Below are 26,786 nucleotides of genomic sequence, written 5' to 3' on the forward strand. Positions count from 1 at the left end.
ATTAACTTCACCTTAATAAATATTCAGTGACATAGAAACACTAATCTTAATCTGATTAGAGAATATTATGTCCCAAAGAATGAATTTTATTTCCTTTAGAAGAAAATGCTATATTGCGGTTATAATCTAATTTCTGCAATAAATTGTTAGCTTATGTTTGTGAGAAACCTTGGTATCATTACTGCAGTGATTTTTCTTCATAATAAAAATAGATTGCACTCTTTCAGCTACTCTAGAAGCTGACAAGAATGTTACCGTTCCATCTCATCCTTTAAATAAATGACTTACCATTTTCCCCCATACCAGAATTCTCTATTATTGGTTTAAACTTTTGTGATTCTTATCATAAGTTACCAGCTATTTAAATTATTATAGAAGGTAGGTTGTTCTGACAAGTATATAAATGGTAATGGGAGCCCGCATCATTCCTGCATTTAGAATGAAACCTGTAATGGCTTCAAAATGATTGCCTTAAGATGCTTGTCTCTGAAAGCCAAACAAAGCTTATTCTTCATGTCCTTTCCTGCAATCTTTCCATAATCCATTATGTTGGACTTAACAATCGTAAGCCTAGTTTTTCCCAAGTTCTGAAAACTTATATTCTTGGTTTACTCTGCCGAAGGCTCACTTAGTAATCTTTGCAGAATGGAATGAAACCATCGACAACAGGAGATCTTCCTAATGCAGTTCACAACAATCTTCTATAATAACAATAACAATAACAGAGTTGGAAGGGACCTTGAAGGTCTTCTAGTCCAACCCCCTGCCCAGGCAGGAAACCCTACACTATTTCAGAAAAATGGTTATCCAACATTTTCTTAAAAATTTCCAGTGTTGGAGCATTCACAACTTCTGCAGGCAAGTCGTTCCACTGATTAATTGTTCTAACTGTCAGGAAATTTCTCCTTAGTTCTAAGTTGCTTCTTTCCTTGATCAGTTTCCACCCATTGCTTCTTGTTCTACCCTCAGGTGCTTTGGAGAATAGCTTGAATCCCTCTTCTTTGTGGCAGCCCTTGAGATATTGGAACATTGCTATCATGTCATATCATATCAGTCAAACCTGTGTGTGTGTGCAAGTGTGTGCGTGTATGACTTTCTGCATTTCCTCCCCCTTTCTGAGTCAAGGGACCTTTTGTTGCTCTCTTCCAGAGTATAGGAAGTGGCTGCAGCTAAAATATTAGTTCTCTTGAGCCTGGCATTAACATCGTTCATTGCACACTGAAACAGTTATGAATGAATGCAAAATTCACTTCCACTGAGGACCTGTATACTGCACGAGTCAAAAAGAGGGCTGTGTGTAAAAATATTTACAGACCCTTCGCATCCTGGACATAAATTGTTTCAACTCCTACCCTCAAAACATTCAACCTTACTTAGAGCACTGCACACCAAGACAACTAGACACAAGAACAGTTTTTCCCCGAATGCCATCACTCTGCTAAACAAATATTTCCCTCAAAACTGTCAAACTATTCACGAAGTCTGCACTATTATTACTATTAGTCTTTTCACCATTCCTATCACCCATTTCCTCCCACTTATGATTACATGACTGTAACTTTGTTGCTTGTATCCATACGATTTATATTGATATTGATTGTTTCCTAGTATGATTTGACTGCTTATTTGTATCCTATCACTATTATTAAGTGTTGTACCTTATGATTCTTGACAAATATATTTTGTTTTTTCTTCATGTACACTGAGAGCATAGGCACCAAAGACAAATTCCTTATGTGTCCACTCACACTTGGCCAATAAAGAATTCTATTCTATTCTATTCTATTCTATTCTATTCTATTCTATTCTATTCTATTCTATTCTATTCTATTCTATTCTATTCTATTCTATTAAGTGTGAAATGAAATTGTTCCTAAGAACAATTCCTGGGACTGGAGGAAAAAACCTTTCCAATCAAAACAGCGCTTGGAGCTGTGCCGATTTGAGCCCCTGGGCTTTTAGTATTTGGTGAGCTTTTATGAAGCATTCTTGAAAATTATCAGAATGTGTAGGCTAAATAATGTACCCATTACTAGTAATTCTGGCTTTATTTCTAGACTCAAATGCTATGGTGAAGCATGACTAGATGCCTTAGAATTCTTAGAACCTTAGAATTCTTGATGAAGGTATCTGTTCTTTTATGTACACTGAGAGCATGTGCACCAAGACAAATTCCTTGTGTGTCCAGTCACACTTGGCCAATAAAAAATTCTATTCTATTCTACTCTATTCTTTTTTTTATTGCTTTTTTCTAACAAACAAAAAAGAAAATACATTATTGCTGTAATGTATCTTTAAATGTTTTGGCGGGAAACAAGCACGTTGCTGATTGGTTGAAGCCGCCGGCTAAACTGTATATAAGGAGAGGTTTTTCCCCAGCCCGGTTGCTGGGTTCATCATATATTAAAGAGCTGTTGTCACTACCCTGGTCTCCTGCCTCGTTACTGCCCAGACTTAACACTGGCGACGAGGATGGGATTCCGAGGCTAAAAGCACCAGGAAAGAGCTGAACGCACTACGAGGACAGAACCCAGCAAAATTCAGGGCGGAACACAGCGATGGCCAGCTACACACCGCCCGCGCCATTTGACCCGTCCAAGGAGAAATGGGGGACATACATGACCCGTTTCGAGAGTTTCCTCGAGGCGAACGAACTGCAAGGAGTTCAGACAACCGAAAAGGGCGATTTCTTGAGCCACTGCGGTCCCGAGGTCATCGACATCGCGGAAGCCCTGGCAGAGCCAACGCCGTACAATCGGTATCGTGGCAAACGCTGCAGAATCTATTGAAGAACCATTTCGCCAACACCGTCCAAATATATGCGGCGTTTTGAATTTGGAGAGCGCAGACAGCAAGAGGCGAATCCATCAGCGATTACATGACTGTAACTTTGTTGCTTGTATCCATACGATTTATATTGATATTGATTGTTTCCTAGTATGATTTGACTGCTTATTTGTATCCTATCACTATTATTAAGTGTTGTACCTTATGATTCTTGACAAATATATTTTGTTTTTCTTCATAATAAAATAGATTGCACTCTTTCAGCTACTCTAGAAGCTGACAAGAATGTTACCGTTCCATCTCATCCTTTAAATAAATGACTTACCATTTTCCCCATACCAGAATTCTCTATTATTGGTTTAAACTTTTGTGATTCTTATCATAAGTTACCAGCTATTTAAATTATTATAGAAGGTAGGTTGTTCTGACAAGTATATGTAGAAAGTAATTCTTCAAAGTAAAGCCATATATCTATGTGATTATGATTAAAAATATGTATTAGTGAAGCTGATTGTATACAATTTTATACAGACAAGACCAACAAAGATGACTAGGGCACTGGAGGCTAAAACATATGAAGAACTGTTGCAGGAATTGGCTAGTCAAGTGAAAAGAAAGACTAGGGAAACATGATAGCAGTGTTCCAATCTCTCAGGGGCTGCCACAAAGAAGAGGAGTCAAGCTATTTTTAAAATGTGCATATGTGTACAAGCGGAAAAATTGCCAAAATATTATTCTTGTGGGAAGCATAGCTAGAAGATATGGCACTACAGTACTACTATGGTTACTTGTTGTTTTGTAACTGGTTATGTTCCCTGTGAAAGCTATTTGTGAAATGACAGGATCTCCCTTCAGACATTTTAATGGAATTGTTTTCATTTAAAATTTGCAGGATTTGCTCAAGTGATGTAAATGCCCTGGGAGAATCGGTATTAATTTTTTAAAAATAATTAATTAACTTCACCTTAATAAATATTCAGTGACATAGAAACACTAATCTTAATCTGATTAGAGAATATTATGTCCCAAAGAATGAATTTTATTTCCTAGAGAAGAAAATCTTCACAAAACCAAAATTGAAAAAGTGCCGTGCCGGCTGGAGGTGGACACAGGGTCAGCGATCACAATCATGTCCTGGGACACTTTTGCGAAAGCTTTGCCGAACATCGCCAAACGCAAACTGCAAACACAGCGGCTAAAAGTTCAAGACTACCAAGGGAATCGCATCCCTGTTCGAGGGGCATCCGTCCGCCGAGTACGGACCACACAAGAAGACCCTGCCCATCACGATAGTCGAAGGGAACCTGCCAAGTTTGTTGGGACTAGACTGGTTCCGAGCATTGGGCATGGGAGTGACTGGCATCTACAGAAATGACTTTAACCTAAAGGACACACTCATGGACGAATTCGAAGATGTTTTCAAGGACTGCCTGGGCAAGTACAAGGGGACCCCTATTTCTTTCAATTTAGACCCCCAGGTAGCCCCCATACGGTTAAAAGCAAGGAGGGTCCCTTTTGCCCTTAAACCCAAGATTGACAGGGAGATAGACAAACTCATCAGTCAGGGGATACTAGTGCCAGTCGATCACGCAAAGTGGGAGACGCCAATCGTCACCCCAGTGAAACCAGATGGGTCAGTTAGAATCTGCGCTGACTACAAGGCAACGTTAAACAAAGCCTTGCAAAAAAGCGCTTACCCGGTCCCCGTGGTGCAACACTTGCTGCACTCGCTGGGGCAAGGCACGTTTTGCCAAATTAGATTTGGCCCAAGCCTATCAACAACTGCCTGTAGACGCCAACACAGCCGAAGCCCAGACAATTGTGACTCACAGAGGTGCTTTCAAGTGTACCCGGTTACAGTTTGGGGTGAGTGTGGCACCTGGTCTATTTCAAAATTTAATGGAGCGACTTCTGCAAGGGCTCCCGGGGGTAGTCCCCTATTTTGATGATGTATTGGTATCAGCCGAAAATTTAGAAGAATTGGGGGAGCGTTTGAGAAAAGTTTTGGGCATTTTCCGGTCAGCCGGTCTAAAGGTTAAAGTGAACAAATGCCAAATAGGGGTAGAATCCGTAGAGTTCTTGGGCTACAGAATAGACAAGGAAGGAATCCACCCCACTGAGAGCAAGGTCAAGGCAATAAGAAAGGCTCCAGCGCCCAAAAACAAAACAGAGCTACAGGCATTCCTGGGTCTAGTGAACTTTTACGCGGTCTTTTTGAAAAATAAGGCAACCGTTGCCGAGCCGCTACATAAGTTACTGGGAAAGAATACTGTTTGGTCTTGGGGAAAGACGGAAGCTAGGGCTTTCGAAGCAGTAAAAAACCTACTCTCGAGCGATAGCTTACTGATTCAGTATCATAGCACAATGCCATTGGTATTAGTTTGCGATGCTTGCCCTTACGGGGTGGGTGCTGTGCTCAGCCACAGGCTTCCAAATGGCACAGAAGCCCCAATAGCCTTCTACTCCAGAACGATGTCCTCGACAGAGAGGAACTATAGTCAGTTGGATAAGGAAGCTCTAGCTATAGTATCAGGGGTAAAAAAGTTTCACGAATACGTTTTGGTAGAGACTTTGAAATTGTTACAGACCATAGACCACTGTTAGGGTTACTGGCGACACATAACGCCTGTGGCACTTTCGCCCGATTGACCCGATGGACTATCTTTTTAGCCGCCTACTCCTATAAACTGCGGCATCGGCCAGGAAAGGAGTTGGGGCATGCGGACGCGTTAAGCAGATGCCCACTGCCAGGGGCGATCGAGGACCCCACTCCGGGGACGCCCATACTGTTAATTGACTCTCTGGACTCTGGCCCAGTCACGTCTAAGGAGGTGGCTCGGGCGTCATACCGGGACATTATTTTGAGAACTGTACTTGGTTGGGTACAAAGAGGGTGGCCCGCTGCGCCGGGCGAGCGTTTTAAAGAATTTGTAAAGAAACGTGGGGAACTTTCGGCTCAAGGGGGGTGCCTGCTATGGGGGGATCGAGTGGTGATCCCAGAGAAATTGAGAAAAAGGGTGTTGGATCTCCTCCACGAGGATCATCCAGGGATTGTGAGGATGAAGGGTCTAGCGAGAAGCTATGTGTGGTGGCCCTTAATGGACTCGGAAATTGCTGAGAGGGTAGGGAAATGCCAGGCCTGCCAGGAGTCCAGACCGCTACCCCCAATGGCCCCGGTTCGGGAATGGGAGAGACCCCAAGGGCCCTGGTCTAGAATCCACATTGACTTTGCCGGCCCCTTCCACGGCCAAACCTTTCTGGTAGTAGTCGATGCCTACTCCAAATGGCTGGAAATCATTCTCATGAGATCCATGACAGCCGAGGCCGTGATCTCAGTCCTACGACACCTATTTGTAACCCATGGGTTGCCCGACACGTTAGTATCCGATAACGGCCCGCAATTCACGGCAACCCAGTTTGAGGAGTACTTGGCAGAAGAGGGCATCCGGCATGCCCTCTCGGCGCCTTTCCACCCTGCGACGAATGGCCTTGCAGAGCGCTTCGTCCGGAGCGCAAAAGAGGCATTGTCCAGACTCAAGCCAGGCGACTGGCAAACAAAAATCGATGTCTTCCTGGCCGTCCAACACAGAACCCCCTGTGTCACAACCGGCAGAAGCCCAGCAGAATTATTAATGGGCCGAAAGCTCAGGTGCCCACTAGACCGTTTAAATCCAAACTATACACCGGAGGGTTACAAGGGGGGACTCGAAAAAACAAGAGGGATGGACATAGGCGACCGAGTGTGGGCACACAACTATGGTGAAGGCCCGACCTGGGTAGCAGGAAAAATCCTAAACATAACAGGTCCAAAATCATACTTGGTGGAGATAAAAGACGGCCGGGTATGGAGGCGCCACATAGACCAAATAAGAAAACTGCAGCGAACAATCCGAATTAGACGAAACAGGCCCTGACTATACAATGTTTGAATCCACAGCTGACTCAAACCCGGAAAATCGCAGGACTTATCTGAGTTCCAGGAGGTCCAGCGACGCCAACAGGTTCCATTAGAAAACAGCAGGGACGACTCTGCAATAATCCAGGGCCGGATGGCCTAGAGGAGGAGCTGAGAGGAGCAAACAGCCCTCCGGTCAGCTCGACCCACTCCCAGGGAATGAATTGCGCAGGTCCGAAAGAGTCAGGAGACGCCCAGTCTATTTGCGTGATTACGTTGAAAAATAATATGTAAATATCATGTAAATATTGGTAAAGTGTTTTCTGGGAGGGAAGGAGTGTAATGTATCTTTAAATGTTTTGGCGGGAAACAAGCACGTTGCTGCTTGGTTGAAGCCGGCTAAACTGTATATAAGGAGAGGTTTTCCCAGCCCGGTTGCTGGGTTCATCATATATTAAAGAGCTGTTGTCACTACCCTGGTCTCCTGCCTCGTTACTGCCCAGACTTAACAATTGCACCCTTGTGCTATACATAAAAAAAGGAAGATTTGGGTCTTCGGATATGTCCTCATGATTGCCAAAATCCACGTTCTCGAGGTACAGGTACCGAAGCATCCAATTTTCCAAGCGCATAGTCCACGAATGGTTTCCAAGTCTTCCAGAAAATATCTTCTTTATACACACCACTTCTAATTTTAATATCACATGTCATTTTATCATTTAAAGCTAATTTCCACATTTCAGAATTCCACTCTTCTATTCTAAAAATCACATCTAGTTTCCAATATCTAGCTATTATAATTCTACCTATTATAATCATAATTCTAATCAATTCTTTTTCATATTTTGTTAATTCTATTTCCTTAATTACCAACAATAATATAGTTTCCACTCTCAATATTATTACTTTCCCCATCATTTCAAATATCATTTTCTCCAATTGTTGCCAAAACTTTTTAACCTTATCACATTTATACCACATATGTTCATAAGTCCCCAATTCCATCTCACATCTCCAACATTTTTTACTAATTTTTTTATCCATTTGTGACAATCTTACTGGAGTCAAATACCATTTCCAAACAACTTTATAATTATGCTCTTTAATCCTTATAGATAAAGTTCTCATAATTCTACTATTCCAATTCACATTCCAATCTGACTCTGGTATTTCAATATTAAGATCTTTTTCCCAATTTGTCCTCATCACTCCTTGTAATTTTTCATCAGAGTTTATAATCTTATAAACCCTACTAACGAGTCCCTTTAGCCCAATTTCATCTTTCATAATCCGAGATACTAAATATTCAAATTCAGTTTCACTATTCTACTCTATTCTATGATGGATTCAAGGACAAGACTTAGAATATCACCCTATGGCTTCCTCTGCACTTGTAAGAGAAGAAATCGGTTAGGAATGTTTGGGAATGTATTTTCACTTTAGACTTAGCAGTAGATCCAGCATGTGCTGACAGAATGTCCCATAAGAACAAAATTATTAGAACATTATTTCATCCTCAGAAGTCTATGCCAAGGCTAAAGAATTCTTCAGAAATGTTCCTCGTCAACTTTATTTAGTGAGGCTGGGGATCATTTGCTAGCCTCTTTTATTGTCACCATGACAGTTGGCTCCACCCATTGGTTTCATTGGGCCTAATAAATTCTTTTGGACAGACCACAGACCACTGTTAGGGTTACTGGCTGGCGATCACCAACGCCTGTGGCACTCGCCCGATTGACCCGATGGACTATCTTTTTAGCCGCCTACTCCTATAAACTGCGGCATCGGCCAGGAAAAGAGTTGGGGCATGCGGATGCGTTAAGCAGATGCCCACTGCCAGGGGCGATCGAGGACCCCACTCCGGGGACGCCCATCCTGTTAATTGACTCTCTGGACTCTGGCCCAGTCACGTCTAAGGAGGTGGCTCGGGCGTCATACCGGGACATTGTTTTGAGAACTGTACTTGGTTGGGTACAAAGAGGGTGGCCCGCTGCGCCGGGCGAGCATTTTAAAGAGTTTGTAAAGAAACGTGGGGAACTTTCGGCTCAAGGGGGGTGCCTGCTATGGGGGGATCGAGTGGTGATCCCAGAGAAATTGAGGAAAAGGGTGTTGGATCTCCTCCACGAGGGTCACCCAGGGATTGTGAGGATGAAGGGTCTAGCGAGAAGCTATGTGTGGTGGCCTTTAATGGACTCGGAAATTGCTGAAAGGGTAGGGAAATGCCAGGCCTGCCAGGAGTCCAGACCGCTACCCCCAACGGCCCCGGTTCGGGAATGGGAGAGACCCCAAGGGCCCTGGTCTAGAATCCACATTGACTTTGCCGGCCCCTTCCACGGCCAAACCTTTCTGGTAGTAGTCGATGCCTACTCCAAATGGCTGGAAATCATTCTCATGAGATCCATGACAGCCGAGGCCGTGATCTCAGTCCTACGACACCTATTTGTAACCCATGGGTTGCCCGACACGTTAGTATCCGATAACGGCCCGCAATTCACGGCAACCCAGTTTGAGGAGTACTTGGCAGAAGAGGGCATCCGGCATGCCCTCTCGGCGCCTTTCCACCCTGCGACGAATGGCCTTGCAGAGCGTTTCGTCCGGAGCGCAAAAGAGGCATTGTCCAGACTCAAGCCAGGCGACTGGCAAACAAAAATCGATGTCTTCCTGGCCGTCCAACACAGAACCCCCTGTGTCACAACCGGCAGAAGCCCAGCAGAATTATTAATGGGCCGAAAGCTCAGGTGCCCACTAGACCGTTTAAATCCAAACTATACACCGGAGGGTTACAAGGGGGGACTCGAAAAAACAAGAGGGATGGACATAGGCGACCGAGTGTGGGCACACAACTATGGTGAAGGCCCGACCTGGGTAGCAGGAAAAATCCTAAACATAACAGGTCCAAAATCATACTTGGTGGAGATAAAAGACGGCCGGGTATGGAGGCGCCACATAGACCAAATAAGAAAACGCATAGCCGAACAATCCGAATTAGACGAAACAGGCCCTGACTATACAATGTTTGAATCCACAGCTGACTCAAACCCGGGAAAATCGCAGGACTTATCTGAGTTCCAGGAGGTCCAGCGACGCCAACAGGTTCCATTAGAAAACAGCAGGGACGACTCGGCAAATAATCCAGGGCCGGATGGCCTAGAGGAGGAGCTGAGAGGAGCAAACAGCCCCTCCGGTCAGCTCGACCCACTCCCAGGGAATGAATTGCGCAGGTCCGAAAGAGTCAGGAGACGCCCAGTCTATTTGCGTGATTACGTTGAAAAATAATATGTAAATATCATGTAAATATTGGTAAAGTGTTTTCTGGGAGGGAAGGAGTGTAATGTATCTTTAAATGTTTTGGCGGGAAACAAGCACGTTGCTGATTGGTTGAAGCCGCCGGCTAAACTGTATTTAAGGAGAGGTTTTTCCCCAGCCCGGTTGCTGGGTTCATCATATATTAAAGAGCTGTTGTCACTACCCTGGTCTCCTGCCTCGTTACTGCCCAGACTTAACAATTGCACCCTTGTGCTATACATAAAAAAAGGAAGATTTGGGTCTTCGGATATGTCCTCATGATTGCCAAAATCCACGTTCTCGAGGTACAGGTACCGAAGCATCCAATTTTCCAAGCGCATAGTCCACGAATGGTTTCCAAGTCTTCCAGAAAATATCTTCTTTATACACACCACTTCTAATTTTAATATCACATGTCATTTTATCATTTAAGGCTAATTTCCACATTTCAGAATTCCACTCTTCTATTCTAAAAATCACATCTAGTTTCCAATATCTAGCTATTATAATTCTACCTATTATAATCATAATTCTAATCAATTCTTTTCATATTTTGTTAATTCTATTTCTTTAATTACCAACAATAATATAGTTTCCACTCTCAATATTATTACTTTCCCCATCATTTCAAATATCATTTTCTCCAATTGTTGCCAAAACTTTTTAACCTTATCACATTTATACCACATATGTTCATAAGTCCCCAATTCCATCTCACATCTCCAACATTTTTACTAATTTTTTATCCATTTGTGACAATCTTACTGAGTCAAATACCATTTCAAACAACTTTATAATTATGCTCTTTAATCCTTATAGATAAAGTTCTCATAATTCTACTATTCCAATTCACATTCCAATCTGACTCTGGTATTTCAATATTAAGATCTTTTTCCCAATTTGTCCTCATCACTCCTTGTAATTTTTCATCAGAGTTTATAATCTTATAAACCCTACTAACGAGTCCCTTTAGCCCAATTTCATCTTTCATAATCCGAGATACTAAATATTCAAATTCAGTTTCACTATTCTACTCTATTCTATGATGGATTCAAGGACAAGACTTAGAATATCACCCTATGGCTTCCTCTGCACTTCTAAGAGAAGAAATCGGTTAGGAATGTTTGGGAATGTATTTTCACTTTAGACTTAGCAGTAGATCCAGCATGTGCTGACAGAATGTCCCATAAGAACAAAATTATTAGAACATTATTTCATCCTCAGAAGTCTATGCCAAGGCTAAAGAATTCTTCAGAAATGTTCCTCGTCAACTTTATTTAGTGAGGCTGGGGATCATTTGCTAGCCTCTTTTATTGTCACCATGACAGTTGGCTCCACCCATTGGTTTCATTGGGCCTAATAAATTCTTTTGGACATGAGTTGAAGGACTTCAAAAATGTGACAGAAGCCAGCTGTCATAAAAAAGGGATGAAGAGGGCTTTGGCTGACAAGTATATGTAGAAAGTAATTCTTCAAAGTAAAGCCATATATCTATGTGATTATGATTAAAAATATGTATTAGTGAAGCTGATTGTATACAATTTTATACAGACAAGACCAACAAAGATGACTAGGGCACTGGAGGCTAAAACATATGAAGAACTGTTGCAGGAATTGGCTAGTCAAGTGAAAAGAAAGACTAGGGGAAACATGATAGCAGTGTTCCAATCTCTCAGGGGCTGCCACAAAGAAGAGGGAGTCAAGCTATTTTTTAAAGCACCTGAAGGCAGGACAAGAAGCAATGGGTGGAAACTCATCAAGGAGAGAAGCAACCCAGAGCTAAGGAGAAATTAATAAACCAGTGGAACAGCTTGTCTCCAGAAGTTGTGAGTGCTCCATCAAGTTACCCCACATAGGAGATGACCAGGCTGGGCCCGAGGGAGGGGTCAAATGCGTCATCAGCCACAAGTCTCTGCACGCCTGCAAGAGTTCTGAGTCCAGCCCACCTTGAATGCCTTTCTTATCTCCTGCTCCTTTCCCTTGACTGCTAGTTGTCAATTTCTTGTAGAGAACCTAAGCTTGCAATAAACCTTTATACACATTTGAACTGCCCAAATCTCCTGATTCTCTGGGTGCTTCACACCCAGCCTTGGTAAGACCTCCAGCAGGAGAAGGGCACCTTAGTATGCTCACCAACCTCAAGGACAAGCTTATTTGGTGTAGGCCACCCTTGAAAAGTTGTGATTTCTAACACCACCGTGGAGTTTAAGACATGACTGAAAGAAGAACCCAAATCTCTAATCGATGCTGGATTTGTGGCATTGTGACTGGAGGATTTTAAAAAGAAACTGAACAGTCAATTGTCTGAAATGGTATAGGGTGTTGTGCTTAAGTAGGAATATGGAATAGGCCCAAGGTCCCTTCTAACTCTATTATTCTGTCATTCTAATTACATAGCAAAGTGAAAAGGCTGCAAATGGGTAAAAAACAGGTGGGTTCAAGGGTAAAATCCAAAATTTTTCCCTTCCGGTTCTGTGGGCGTGGCTTGGGGGGTATAGCAGGGGAAGGATATTGCAAAGTCTCCATTCTCACCCTACTCTGGGGCTAGCCAGAGGTGGTATTCGCCGGTTCTCCAAACTACTCAAAATTTCCACTACCAGTTCTCCAGAACCTGTTAGAACCTGCTGGATTTCATCCCTTGGTGGGTTTCAAAACTTGTCACTACCGGTTTGCTCATGGGCATGTGCGCATTTATGCGCACAAGCATCTGGGTGGGTGGGCGGAGCCTCCCGCTGCTGCCGCTCTACCTGTTTGCCCAATCCGGGGCGAACCAGTAACAACCCATCACTGGCAAGAAAGATTTCACTGCAGGAGTTAGGGAAATCAAATGTCTGGCCAGCGTGGCCAGTGGTAACAGTGTCACAGCTCTAGTTCAAAATATCTGAAGATTTCTGATGGGAAATTCTAAACAAGCAATTCACCAAGAACATAATTTCTAATTTATATGGATATTAAGAAAGATTTTAAAAGGTAAAGGAGTCTTGAAAATTGTACAGGAAAAAAGAAGGGGAAAAGCAACTAAAAGATTTGAGACAAACACTATGTCTATGTTTTGTTCTGAAGCCATGATTCCATTAACTGGTTCATATACTGATGAGAATTTTAACATTTTGAAAACTCAGACACAAGAGAAAAATGTCACTCGTTTCTATCAGGACCTTCCTCCTTTTTCATATTGTGATTCTTGCCCCTCCTCTCTGCCATTGAGGGAGCTACCTCATTTATCATGGACCAGCCAGGAGGCATCAAGATTAAAAGGAAGGGGGAGAATAGCCCTATCCATAAATCTACATTTTCTTGAAGCAATAGGTCTCACTGGTATTAGCAATCCGGCTGGCAATAGCCAATGATTTGCAGTGTTCAGACGAAACATAGGTGAGCCAGCTGCCCTATATTATCAGGGCCATTAGTCATTTTAAGATGGTTATTTCATCTTACAGAACATCGTATTACCATAGAATAGATGAGTTCCTTAATGTCTTAGGATCAGATGCAATGATAATAGGATGGAGGCTAGGAAAGCTAATAACTTGGGGCTTTTCCTATGGAGAGATTTAAATTAATTGTACATTTTGGTGTGGCTCATCTACCTTGGAATTCACACTCTTCCAAATGCATGCCACTCGGTGTCAACCTATTAATTTGGATAGATATCCCATTAATTTCAAAGACTTCATCTCTATAAGCGTTCTTGGGATGGTAGCCCAAAGTTCTAGAAGTTTTCTTATGGTTAAGAAACATGAAGTTCATCTTTGATTTCAAGGCTACTGGAAGGCAACCTAAGAGCTATAAACCAAAGAGGTGGGGCTATGCAGCACTGTGAAGAATGGATCATAATTCATTCAGTTGTGAAGAAGTATATCAATGTATATAATGTATGCATGGCAATGTAAGGCATTGCCATATATAAACTCAGGCTAATGGTTCGTAAATCCATTATTAGCTATATAGACCAGAAACCTTCACCAGAAACCTTTTTCTGATCTTTTTGTTGGAAGGAAAATCCATCTGGTTCAGTTCCAAGCTGGGAAAAAGGCACTGGAAACAAAATGGAGGCTGGAGGCTGATTGGAAAGAAGGGTTCTCTTTATTGATGAAGCAGAGCCACCAACCACATGTGATTCTGTGCAGCTGACAAAATGGAGTTGAGAGTGGGTGGGTTTTATACCTTCTTTGGGCTTTGTATTTGAGCTTCTTGTTCCTGTGCAAGAGCATGTCCTTTAATATTCTATTGGCTGTTGTCAGATTCCTATGGGGCCATGGCTGGCTTTATAGGCAAAAAAGGAAATGCAAATCCTAGATGCTTGTCTGAGCTAATTTTGTGAACCTTTGGTTTGTTGCTTATCTGAGTTTCTGTCTTGACCCAGTCTTTCTGAATGGATTGCCAAATCTGCATTTCTAAAAGCTGGCCTCCTCTGTTTCTGCTTGGGGGCAGGGAAATTGGGACTGGTTTCTGCCTCCCTTAAAATTTTTATATTTCTCCTTTTAGGGGAAATATTTTACCCTGCCTTTTTAATACTTCCCAAAATATTTCATTCTTCCTTACATTTTGAAATACATGCAAATCAGTTAATGAGTTTCTTTTAATTCTGAAGCACTGCTCCAATTGCTTATCATTCCAGTCCTGCTGATGAATTGGCTAAAGGACAAATGAACCTACTGAGAATGAAAACATTTTTATCAAAGTAAAGTTTGTTCACTCCCACTTCACCTTTTGTGAACAATATGTGTGCAAGTAGTGTGTGTGTATATACATGCACACAAATTGTATGTGTGTGTCTATATACACCTACAAATACACCTGTACATATAATCCATAAATTCATTGTTTTTGAACTTGCAGTTGGCTAGATTCATAATCTGCTACATGTTACAACAAGGCCTCATCAAAGACAAAAGCCATCTCCTGAAGAAAAAAGATTTCCTTGCTCACAGATGTAAAAAAAGGCAATGAGAGTGATAATATAGGCAATCACTAGAACATCGGCCTGTCTAAATTTGTAGTTATGGTATAAAGGAAATGTTTAATTGATGGACTTCATTCCTATGCTTATATATGGTTTATAGAATGAATTCTGTGACTAAAAGAAGCAAAACCATTACAACAGGGGTTGCCAACCTTGGCAACTTTAAGACTTGTGGACTTCAACTCCCAGAATTCTGGGAGCTCTGGGAGTTGAAGTCCACAAGTCTTAAAGTTGCCAAGGTTGGAGATCTCTGCACTATAACAACATTTTCTAAGTAAAGTTGACCAAATGTTGTGAAAGCAATTTAATATGCACTGATGAACTTATTTATACAAGTGATAGTCAAAGGATGGTTCAACAATAAGGGGCGTGCATAAGAGCACAAATGTGCCTACCGTTCCTGTCCTATTGTTCCCTTTCATTATATCAAATTAACATAGTTATTGCATACTTTTGCTTATATATATTTTTTTCTTTTATGATGTGTTGCTGTTTTATGTCGATGTTTGTGTATACTGTTGTGACAAAATGAAATTTTTAAAAAAACACCTCAGAAATAGGGTGAAGTAGGGAAGAGATTAACCCTTGGTATCATGGGACCTTGTAAAAATATTCTCCCAACAGTTGCTTTTTACATTTTAAACCAAGCTTATATTAGAAAGTCAAACTAAATGAAAAGATAGTTGGTGAAACAGAAAACCAATTTTAGATATAAAGAAAGAGTGATTATATAGGAACAAATCAACAGGCTTTAGATGCAGAATAAAATACGTTTAATAACCTTCATTTCAACTTAATAGTATTAAGATTTAGTATTAAGAATCAAATTAAGAATTAAGATAAGAATTAAGAATAAAATAATATTAAGATTCTTTGACTTTAGAACTTATTTTTTGATTGTAATTATCTAAGATAATTATGTAGTCACTTATAATAATAATGTCCTGAAAGCTCACCCTTCATCTTTCAATTAATTTTAACAGTGTTTAATCATTAATCAAGAACCATGGTTAGAATGCAGTATGGCAGGTTAACTCTGCCCATAGTGAGATGATCGAGCCTGACCGGCTCAAGGTTGACTCAGCCTTCCATCCTTCCGAGTCTGGTAAAATGAGGACCCAGGTTGTTAAGAGCAATATGATGACATTGTAAAGCTTTCAGAGCATGCTATAATAAAGCACTATATAAAACTGTATATACTGTTAAGTCTAAGTGCTATTGCTATTCTTGCCTTTTTTAAAATTTTTAACTTTTATACACTGTTTTTATATTTTAACATTTTAAAGTCCTTCTCTGAGACAGATGGCCTGTAGGAAATATTTAAAAAAAAAACTATTAACAGTCAGAAAGTATATGTATACTTTTCCCACACAGGCATTAATAGAAAATGAGGGTTACTAGGACTTGTTGGTACAATTTCACATATATTGCTTTTCCTGTTGTGAATCTCCATCTTTATTACATATGTCCAGCATGGGATCTTGCTCTCCAATCTTCACACGAAGAATTCCTGTAGTGCATGAAGGGAACTATTGATATATATAAATATATTGAGAAAAACAGCATGCGTAGCTGATGATCAGAAAAGGGTTTAACAATGAAAAAGGTGTATCCCATATGTTCTAATATTCAGTACAATGATTAAAAGTGCTTTGTAAGTCCATAAAATCAATCTACAAATCAACTTTCTTTAAAAATGCCTATTCCTTGCTGTAGAATTCCAGATGGTGTGGTATAGTTTTGGTTTTTTTAAAGTGAAATAGCTTAGAAAGCAAGAATATGGAAATTTTATGACCTTTGAAGGAGAAAAGAGAGAGAGAAAGAGGGGGGGAGATAAAATCATTTACCAATTTGATGCATTATGTACAGCATTCCTTAGATCTGTTTTAAAAAAGAGTGATTCAAATTATATTCTTAACATAAGGAAAGTCTTATTCACATCAATGCTATATTCATCCTATCAGCCACATGGTACTCACTCTTAGTGCACATCATATTTCCAGAATAATCCTTAGGTAGTTCTCTAGTATTGGAAAGAACCATTCAAACCTAATTTATAAAAGATGATCAATACTAATGAATCTCAAGCAAACAACTCCACTCCTGAAAAGTCAATGTTATGTTTTGCTTTGCCTGCAAGCGCGCATTAGTCATGAGTTTGACTGCCATTAAATGCCAGTAGAGAATTGAAAATGAAATGTGGACATTGGAAAGCAAACATTAAACAAGGAAAGAAGATTGACATAAAATGTTTGTTTTATCTCAGGGCTGTGCTATCATTTCATCTTCCCCATAGCCCCCTCAAACATATCTTAGAATGGAGCTAGGCTAAAAAGTTAATTATATAAAAATAGAGATTAATGAACCAAAGTAAAATGGGCTTTTGTTGACCTTCCAAAAGAACATTTTTTTGTATTCTTCGCTTAAGTTTTATATTTTGCAAAAGCAGTACAGTATCTCTGGTAATCAGACTATCCACATGTTTGACTGGGCTTATTGGATCTAAATTCTAATTAGTTCCTTTATGTAACTAAAAATAATAGTTCGGAATAAAAGTAATGTGCTTATAGAGCTCAGCCTAGTGGTTTTAATGTCCTTTTTTGTTAAGGCATAAGGCTAGCTTTTCTTTCAACTGGGAGATGGCAGTGATTAAATTGTAGGGGGGGGAGAGCAAAACCTATCTCTGAATACTTTGAATAAAAACTCATTACTTTTCTTCTAAAGATTTTTTTTTTTACAAGCAGGAGCAGCAGCTGGCTTTGAGTAGTGAGAGGCTGCTGCAGAGTTTCCCCATCTAGTCCATCTTGCTATCTCCTGTCCCAGGAAATAGGGAGAAATTTCCTGACAGTGAGAACAATTAATCAGCGGAATGGCTTGCCTTCAGAAGTTGTGGGTGCTCCATCACTAGAGGTTTTAAGAAGAGATTGGGCAGCCATTTGCCGGAAATGGTATAGGGCAGGGGTGTCAAACTGGCAGCCTGTGGGCCGGACATGTTGCGTGCAGGCCACGCCCACCCCAGCTCCAGAAAAGAGAAAAATGTCACGATATGTCACGTGATGACAACATGACACTGTGAGTTTGACAGCAGTGGTATCGGGTTCCCTGTGTGAGCAGGGAGTTGGACTAGAAGTCCCCCAGTGTCTGTTTTTCTGTTAGAATTTTATCAAAACATTGAACTGCAAAGCTGAACATAGAAGTAGATACCTTGGAAAAGAAGATGGTAGTAGTTACTGCATCATCTCATAAAATGCCAAAGGAGAAAAAGCGATGCCAGAATACTTAAGAGGCTCCATAACAATTGTTCCCCATTCCTGGCATTAAAAACAAAACAAAAAAGAGATACATGTTAGTCATGATTTCATGTAGTCAGGGAGACATTATAGAGATTTTCAATCATGGGCTCTGCAGGAGGTTGATATCGAGGAAATCATTTATTTATCGGTTCTGTATATTTCGTCTTTCCTTCCATCAAGCTCTCAATTCAAAATTCAAAGCAATTTTAAAAGGCAAAAAAGTTGCATGAAGTCCAAGAAAGTCTGGCTGAAGAAGAAAGTCTTAAGTCAGGGGTTTCCAACCTTGGCAACGTTAAGACTTGTGGATTTCAACTCCCAGAATTGGAATTGAAGTCCACAAGACTTAAAGTTGCCAAGGTTGGAGACTCCCTGGTCTAAGGCAGGAAGAGAGAGAAATAAACACAAGTCCAGAGGGAATACATTTCTTAACTTTGATTAAACAATTAAGCAATGTAAGAAAGACATCCTTCAAGCCCAGGTTGAATTCAATCCATTGATGAAATTTAAAAATAAACACCCTTTTTTGTGTATCTGTATACATGCACACACTATTTAAATAGAAACAACTGACCAGGTTTTATGACCATTGATGTGACACATCCTTTCTTTTTCTTTTTTCTATTTTTCAGCTGGGCTGCTGGAATCCTGGCACTGGTCTCAATGGGTCACTAACAGATAGAAGACTGGAAAATAACATGCGGGGAGTAGTTCTTCGTGTAGTCACTGTGTTGGTAAGTGGAATTATTATTTTTTTTAAAAAAGGTCATTTATTTATTTATTTATGGCTGTGGATGCCGGCATCCCGGTACAGTCAGCTGAGTCCTCGGCTGACTGTTGGGGGCGAGTCACTGGCCCCGATGGAGAGGGTGCGCAATCTGGGCATTCTCCTGGATGAACGGCTGTCCTTTGAAGACCATTTGACGGCCGTCTCCAGGAGAGCTTTCCACCAGGTTCGCCTGGTGCGCCAGTTGCGCCCCTTTCTAGACCGGGATGCCTTATGCACGGTCACTCACGCCCTCGTGACGTCTCGCCTGGATTACTGCAATGCTCTCTACATGGGGCTCCCCTTGAGGGGCATCCGGAGGCTTCAGTTAGTCCAGAATGCGGCTGCGCGGGTGATAGAGGGAGCCCCTCGTGGCTCCCGTGTTACACCTATCCTGCGCAGACTGCACTGGCTACCTGTGGCCTTCCGGGTGCGCTTCAAGGTGCTGGTGACAATCTTTAAAGCGCTCCATGGCATAGGGCCGGGCTATTTACGGGACCGCCTACTGCTACCAAATACCTCCCACCGACCCGTGCGCTCTCACAGAGAGGGACTCCTCAGGGTGCCGTCAGCTAGGCAGTGCCGTCTGGCGACACCCAGGGGAAGGGCTTTCTCTGTGGGGCTCCCACCCTCTGGAACGAACTCCCTCCAGGACTTCGTCAACTTCCGGACCTCCGAACCTTTCGTCGCGAGCTTAAAACACACTTATTCATCTGCGCGGGACTGGATTAGATTTTAAAGTTATGGGTTTTAAGGGGTTTTTATTATTTATACTATTTTAAACTTGGGCAATAGAATAAGTTTTTAATTGTTGTTTTTAATCTGTATTTATATGTATTTTAACTGCCTGTGAACCGCCCTGAGTCCTTAGGGAGATAGGGCGGTATATAAATTTGAAAAATAAATAAATAAATAAATTTATTTATTTATTTATTTACATTTATATCCCGCCCTTCTCCGAAGACTCAGGGCGGCTTACAGTGTGTAAGGCAATAGTTTCATTCTATTTGTATATTTACAAAGTCAACTTATTGCCCCCCCCAACAATCTGGGTCCTCATTTTACCTACCTTATAAAGGATGGAAGGCTGAGTCAACCTTGGGCTTGGTGGGATTCGAGCCTGAAGTAATTGCAGGCTGCTGTGTTTTAATAATAGGCTATCTTACAGCCTGAGCCACCACGGCCCTGTGTTGATATAGATTATAGATATAGATATATTGGGGGGCTATAGAAATCATCATTTTGGAAGTCATGTGGGGTTTTCCTTAAATCTCCAAAGTGAACGTGAAAAAAGGCCCAGGGCAAATTGAAAAGAAAGATGAGGGGTGACATGATAGCAGTGTTCCAATATTTGAGGGGTTGCCACAATGAAGAGGTGGATAACTTATTTTCCACAGCATCAGAAGGCAAGACAATGGATGGAAACTAATCAAGGAGAGAAGCAACCTAGAACTAAGGAGAAATTTCCTAACAGTGTTGTGACCTAGGCCCAAGTAGTTATTACCAGTCACAATCAGTTCTAAACAAATGTATTTTATTAGAACAACTGAGAATTACTTCATTTCCATCTTAGTCCAAATTAATTCCAAAACAAATCCTTCAGAAAAAGTCCTTCGGCTTTATCACAAATCTTTGTCTTCTTTGGCACCCTGCCAAAGGCTTTTCTTGGCAAAGCTCCACAAAGTTCAGAAACAAAAGATGCTGACTAGAAACAAATGTAACAACATTGCTTTCCTACAAAGAGCCCAAGAGTCATTGCGGCTCTTTTAAGCCTTATGGGACGGGGCAATCATCCCCCGAGTCATCCTTTTTGCTTTAGCTGCTCTTGCGTTCTGGCAGCTCTTTGCATGCATGCATTAGGAACAGGCTCCTCCTGTTCCTCTGCCACTCTGCTGTCCACCTCTGGAGGCTCTGGAGTCCGCACATTGCTCCCAGATGGCCCTGGCCCCATCTCTGCCTCTGACGCAGAACCCTTGTCCAGGCCTTCCCCTGACTCCAGGACTTGCCCATTGTCCTCCCCAGGCTCCTCACTGTCCGACTCCATTGCTAGCTCTGCGGGCTGTTGGCAGACTACAACAAACAGTGAGAACAATTAATCAGTGGAATGGCTTGCCTTCAGAAGTTATGGGTGGGTTAATATCTGTCTGTCTGTCTGTCTGTCTGCCTATCTATCTATCTATCTATCTATCTATCTATCTATCTATCTATCTATCTATCTATCTATCTATCTAATTTACCTATCAAGGAGCATGGTGGCTCACATGGTTAGGACACTTGATTGACAAGCAGCAAGCCTGCATTCAAGACCCTATTGCTGCTGTGAGACAGGGTGAGGTCCTGGCGTTTGTTCCAGCTCCTCTTGGGGATGGGAAAAGAGCCACCAGCTGGTCATTCCCTGGGTAATGATGATGTCACCGGCTAATTCTTTCAACCTGGAAGCACTTCAGTGATTCTGACATGAGTGTGATGCAATCTATCTATCTGTCTATCTATCTATCTATCTATCTATCTATCTATCTATCTATCTATCATCATCTGGCTATCTATCATCTATCTAACATTTATCTTTCTATAGTCTGTCTGTCTGTCTGTCTGTCTGTCTGTCTATCATCTCAGAATAGAATCAGTGGCACAAGGACATATGAAGGGGTGTCATGAAGGACATATGAAGGAGTGTCAGAATGTTCTCTAATCAATAACTAGTTTCATATGCTCCTGTGTCCCAATTATCAATTCAATAGAACAAGTACATTAAATTTAACACTTGAGAAAAGCTGGAGAACATGCTAAATGTTGAAATGTAATATGATTAATGTCAAATGTTTGGAGTCCAGGCCAAAAAACAAAAACAAAAACAAGTTGTGACCTAATGTGAAATCTTTTAGTTGACACCACTGTAACTTAATATTGGATATTAGAAAGATGCTGGCAGCTGCGCTCCAACAACGCCATAAGTTTCCCCGTGCCTGTGTGCTATTCTTCAACACCACTTAGTTGTACAGGATAAGTGTACATTTTCTATTCTAGCAAACAACCGTAAATTGGAATAATACAAAAATGCCAAAGTGATATGTGTAAGTTTCTGCGTCAAAGCTAATTGGATGCTCATTCAATTAATATCACAAAATAAGAAACTAGGTCTTTGTACTTTGAAATTAGCATCATATTCTTGCAGTGAGTGTGCTCAGTTAATGTTTTCTCTGAAAAAACACTGGAGGTTTATAAGAAGAGGTTGGACAACCATTTGTCTGAAATGGTATATGGCATGCCACATGCAGCTCATCAGGGCCGCAACCAGGAAGAGAAGCTGCCAAGGGGGCATGCATGCGCCAAATAGGGTACCTCTGGTTTCCTGCGCGCACATGCAAGCCGGCCAGCAAGTCTACCAGTTACTCCCATGCATGCACACGCGACAATCAGCTGGTCGGCACACATGCTCATGCCGAAAAATGGAAGAGCAGTTCTTCTGGTTTCCAGCACTGCCACACGCACAAAGGCCAGCTGATCGTCGCATGCACATGCGCACCAGAAACCCAGAAGAGGAATGGGCGATGCCACACATTTCAGGTGACATGGCTCTGCGTGTCATTTTGGGCACATGTGCCATAGGTTTGCCATCATGGATATAGGGTTTTCTGCTTGAGCAGAGAGTTGGACTAGAACAGTGGTCACCAACTGCTGGTCCATGGACCACTGGTGGGCTGTGAGAAAATTTTGGTGGTCCGCAGAAAAATTATTTTCATTTTTTATATTGCACTAAATACTATTTATATTTTTTTTTAAATCATATTAGTGGTCCACGGGATTTACAATTATGAGTTTAGTGGTCCCTGCAATCCGAAAGGTTGGTCACCCCTGGACTCCAGGGTCCCTTCCAACTTTGTTATTATTACTAAAGGCAAGTATTATACTTTTGACCATGTAGTCACCAGCAGTTGAATTAGCATTTCCATTAAGCATGAGGTGCATCAGATTAAAGTGACAAGCTAGCTGTTCCTTTGTGCAATTCTTTCCAGGATTCAAAATCTTCTTCCTGTCATTATGGGTTGGGTTTTTTTAGTGAACCTTTCCCTATTCTCAGTCTAAGCCATGTAATAAATGTCTTATCTTGACAATTCTGCTGCTACCAAGAAGAAAGGCTCAGTAGTTTACATTTCTAAAATATGTACAGGTAAGCAGAAAAAGGTTGAACATTCACATCAATATGATAGGTGACTTTTCAGCATTTCTCCCATACTAGGGATGGGCTGCTTCTTTTTGTCCGAGAAACTCATTTCCTCAAGAGTCAAAGCTAAGTTAAGGTAAAGGTAAAAGTAAAGGTTACCCTCGCACATATGTGCTAGTCGTTCCCGACTCTAGAGGGCGGTGCTCATCTCCATTTCAAAGCCGAAGAGCCAGTGCTGTCCGAAGACATCTCTGTGGTCATGTGGCTGGCATGACTAAATGCCAAAGGCTCAAGGAATGCTGTTACCTTCCCACCAAAGATGGTCCCTATTTTTCTACTTGCATTTTTTACGTGCTTTCGAACTGCTAGGTTGGTAGAAGCTGGGACAAGTAACGGGAGCTCACCCCGTTACGCGGCACTAGGGATTCAAACTGCTGAACTGATTGTCATGATGGGTATATCCAGTGGTGGGATTCAAATAATTTAACAACCGGTTCTCTGTCCTAATGACCGGGTGGGCCGACGTGGCCATTGTGGGCATGGCCAGGGGTGTGACAGGCAGCACTCAGCCTCCTGCACCCCCCTGGGAGCAAAAACAGGCTGTGGTGGGCATGCTCCCCGCACCCCATTTTGGGCCTAATAGGCCTCCCTGCAGCCTCCTGCAAGCAAAAATGGCCTGCAGGGATGATGCGCTGCATCCCCCTGTGCCCCATTTTGGGCCTAGTAGGCCTCCCTGCACTTACCTGGGAGCCAAAACAGGGCGCATGGGGACTCCTGGAAGTGGTGGGGTCGGAAGTGACGGCCCAGCCAGAAATTTAACAACCGGTTCGCCTGAACCTGCCTGAAGTGGCTGAATCCCACCTCTGGCTATATCCTATTATTAAACACTTGAATACAAGAAGACAATGTTCCAAGAATATTCATCCCCCTCCTCTATGTTACCAATGCCAAACATGAACTTTTACAATAAAACATAAACGAAAGTTGGTCACCATGGAAATGAGATGTGTGAGGAAAGCTGCTGGAGTGACCAGAAGAGTTTAAAAAATCAGAAATGAGATAGTAAGAGAAAGAATTGGCACAGAACCGATCTTAAAACTACCTACAAAAACAGCAAATCAAGTGCTTTGCTCACCTGGAGAAGACGTCTTGGGATTTCATACAGTATCATACAAGCCATATACAAAAAGAGGAGAAGGTCAAAGAAACACAAGGCATACTCAGAAGAAGATGGAGAGACATCATCAAAAATACACTACAAGAACATCAAATAACAATGGTTAAGACTTCCAGAAGAGAAAGAACCTGAACTTTCTATTTCCCTAAACATCTGAAGGGGTAGAAGAGAAAGTTGAACAGGAAAGAAGGAGGAGGAGGAGGAGGTTGCTTCCTAATAGGATGTCCAAAACGCTTTGTACTAGTCCAGTTGTTTTTCAAACAGGTGGGCTTACTTTCCAAACAGCCAGTCGATCCAGGGCCTTAAAGTGATCTGATAAACAGTAAAGCTGATGCTTTGCAGGATGTCAGATTCCAATTTATATTCATGTTTAATTAAAGGAATATTTTATGGACTCACATTTGCTCCTTGCTACATGTGTATCTCCTTTTCCTCCCTGTTTCAAAATCTAGACTTGTTAGATCATAAATTGTTGCATTAACAACAGCTCTTAGACTTATAAACTGCTCTATAGAGCAGTTTACAATGCCAGCATATTGCCCCCAACAACCTGAATCCTCATTTTATCAACCTCAGAAAGATGGAAGGCTGAGTCAACCTTGAGCCCATCAGGGTCAAGCTCCAGACTGTGGGCAGAATTAGCCTGCAATACTGCATTCTAACCACCAGGGTTCTCATGCGTTGATTTCCACTTAAGAGTCGTGTTTGCATGTGGCCATTTATGAACAAATAACAGCATTAGTCATTATTATAGTTAACACTTTTGTAAATTGCAGAGTATCAATATAAAAGCCCCACCAGGCCCAAGGTTGACTCAGCCTTCCATCCTTTATAAGGTAGGTAAAATGAGGACCCAGATTGTTGAGGGCAATAAGTTGACTTTGTATATAATATACAAATGGATGAAGACTATTGCTTGACATAGTGTAAGCCACCCTGAGTCTTCGGAGAAGGGCGGGATATAAATGCAATTTTTTTAAAAAAAGGTCTTCTGCAGTCAATGACATAAGACTAAGATTGAAAATCAGGCTTGTCAGATGTTGTATCTTTTATATATGGAGCAGAGAGTTGGTCTCTGACAGAAAGCCACTCGAAGAGACTAGAAGCATTTGAAATGTGGATTTACAGGCGGCTGTTACATATAAGCTGGGTTGACAAAATCAGAAATGAGGAGGTGATAAGCCGCCTGGGAAAGCCAAGGGAAATAATCAAAATCATAAAAAAGCGAAAGTTAGAATATTTTGGACATGTGATGTGACACCCGGAAAAATACAGCATCCTTCACTTAATCCTCCAGGGAAAGATTGAAGGCAAACAAGGTCCAGGCAGAAGAAGAACATCATGGCTTCAAAACCTAAGGGACTGGTTTGGACAAAACTCAGCATGAGGCTGTTGAAAAAAATAATATCGTCGACATGATCACCAACATCTGATGACTGATATGGCACAAGAAGAAGAATATAAAATGTGGTGGGGAGGGGAAAGGAATGATGCTACTAACCAATCAGCCCAGGACATGAGGAAAAAAAACCCTATTTTTTTAAAAAGTATTTGAGCATTATGTTAAGATTTATTGAGAACCTTTAGCTGACTAAAGTAAAGAAATGGCAAGGCAGCAGATATTTTACTCATCGCTTTTCACTGCTTGTTCTTATTTATATTCTTCTGAGAAGAAAAAGCATCAGGATGGACAACTTAAAAAAAACTATGAAGATTCCACCCCACACCAAAAAAAAATGTTAATAATTTACAGCAGCCTTGATAAATGGCCTCATTTTATTTCTAGGTGAATAAAATCATCATGAGGATTAATGCATGACAGAAGTGCTTCACTGCTTGCTATTCTTTCTAGCCATACCAGGCCTTGGATTGGAAGCTGCCACTAAATATGAAATACATTCCCTGAGATTTCTGGGAGGCTGTCATTTTTAATTTAAAACAGAAAACATGCAATAAGTAATAGAGGTTGTAAAATGCTCGACATGGCTAAAAATAATATCTCAGGTAGTTCAATATCTAAACAGAAGGAATTGCTTCCAGTGCAACTATTAGCCAGAGCTAAACTTTCCTGAGGTCACTGTGCACCTTGACAAGTTAGCTGTGAGCCAATGTTGTCCACGATAAACTAGGAAACAAGGACTAAGTCAGTGGTGGGTTTCAAAAAATTTTATTACTAGTTCTGTGGGCGTGGCTTGGTGGGCGTGGCATGGCTTGGTGGGTGCGGCTTGGTGGACATGACAGGGGAAGTATACTGTAAAATCTCCATTCCCTCCGCACTCCAAGGGAAGGTTACTGCAAAATCCCCATTTCCTCCCGATCAGCTGGGACTTGGGAGGCAGAGAATAGATGGGGGTGGGGCCAGTCAGAATTTTTACTACCAGTTCTCCAGAACTGCTCAAAATTTCCCCTACCTGTTCTCCAGAATTGGTCAGAACCTGCTGAAACCCACCTCTGA

General features: G+C 41.6%; 1 protein-coding gene across 1 annotated transcript in view; it reads left to right on the plus strand.

The window, feature by feature from the left end:
- Positions 1-26,786, plus strand: part of GRID2 (glutamate ionotropic receptor delta type subunit 2) — a 1,015,350-nt gene that overhangs the window by 693,253 nt on the left and 295,311 nt on the right. The window contains exon 7 of the mRNA XM_058193169.1: positions 18,856-18,957. Within this exon, the coding sequence (XP_058049152.1) occupies positions 18,856-18,957 (102 nt within the window). The remainder of the gene's footprint in view (positions 1-18,855; positions 18,958-26,786) is intronic.

The sequence above is a fragment of the Ahaetulla prasina genome, chromosome 8 (assembly GCF_028640845.1).
Source record: "Ahaetulla prasina isolate Xishuangbanna chromosome 8, ASM2864084v1, whole genome shotgun sequence".
NCBI lineage: Eukaryota > Metazoa > Chordata > Lepidosauria > Squamata > Colubridae > Ahaetulla > Ahaetulla prasina.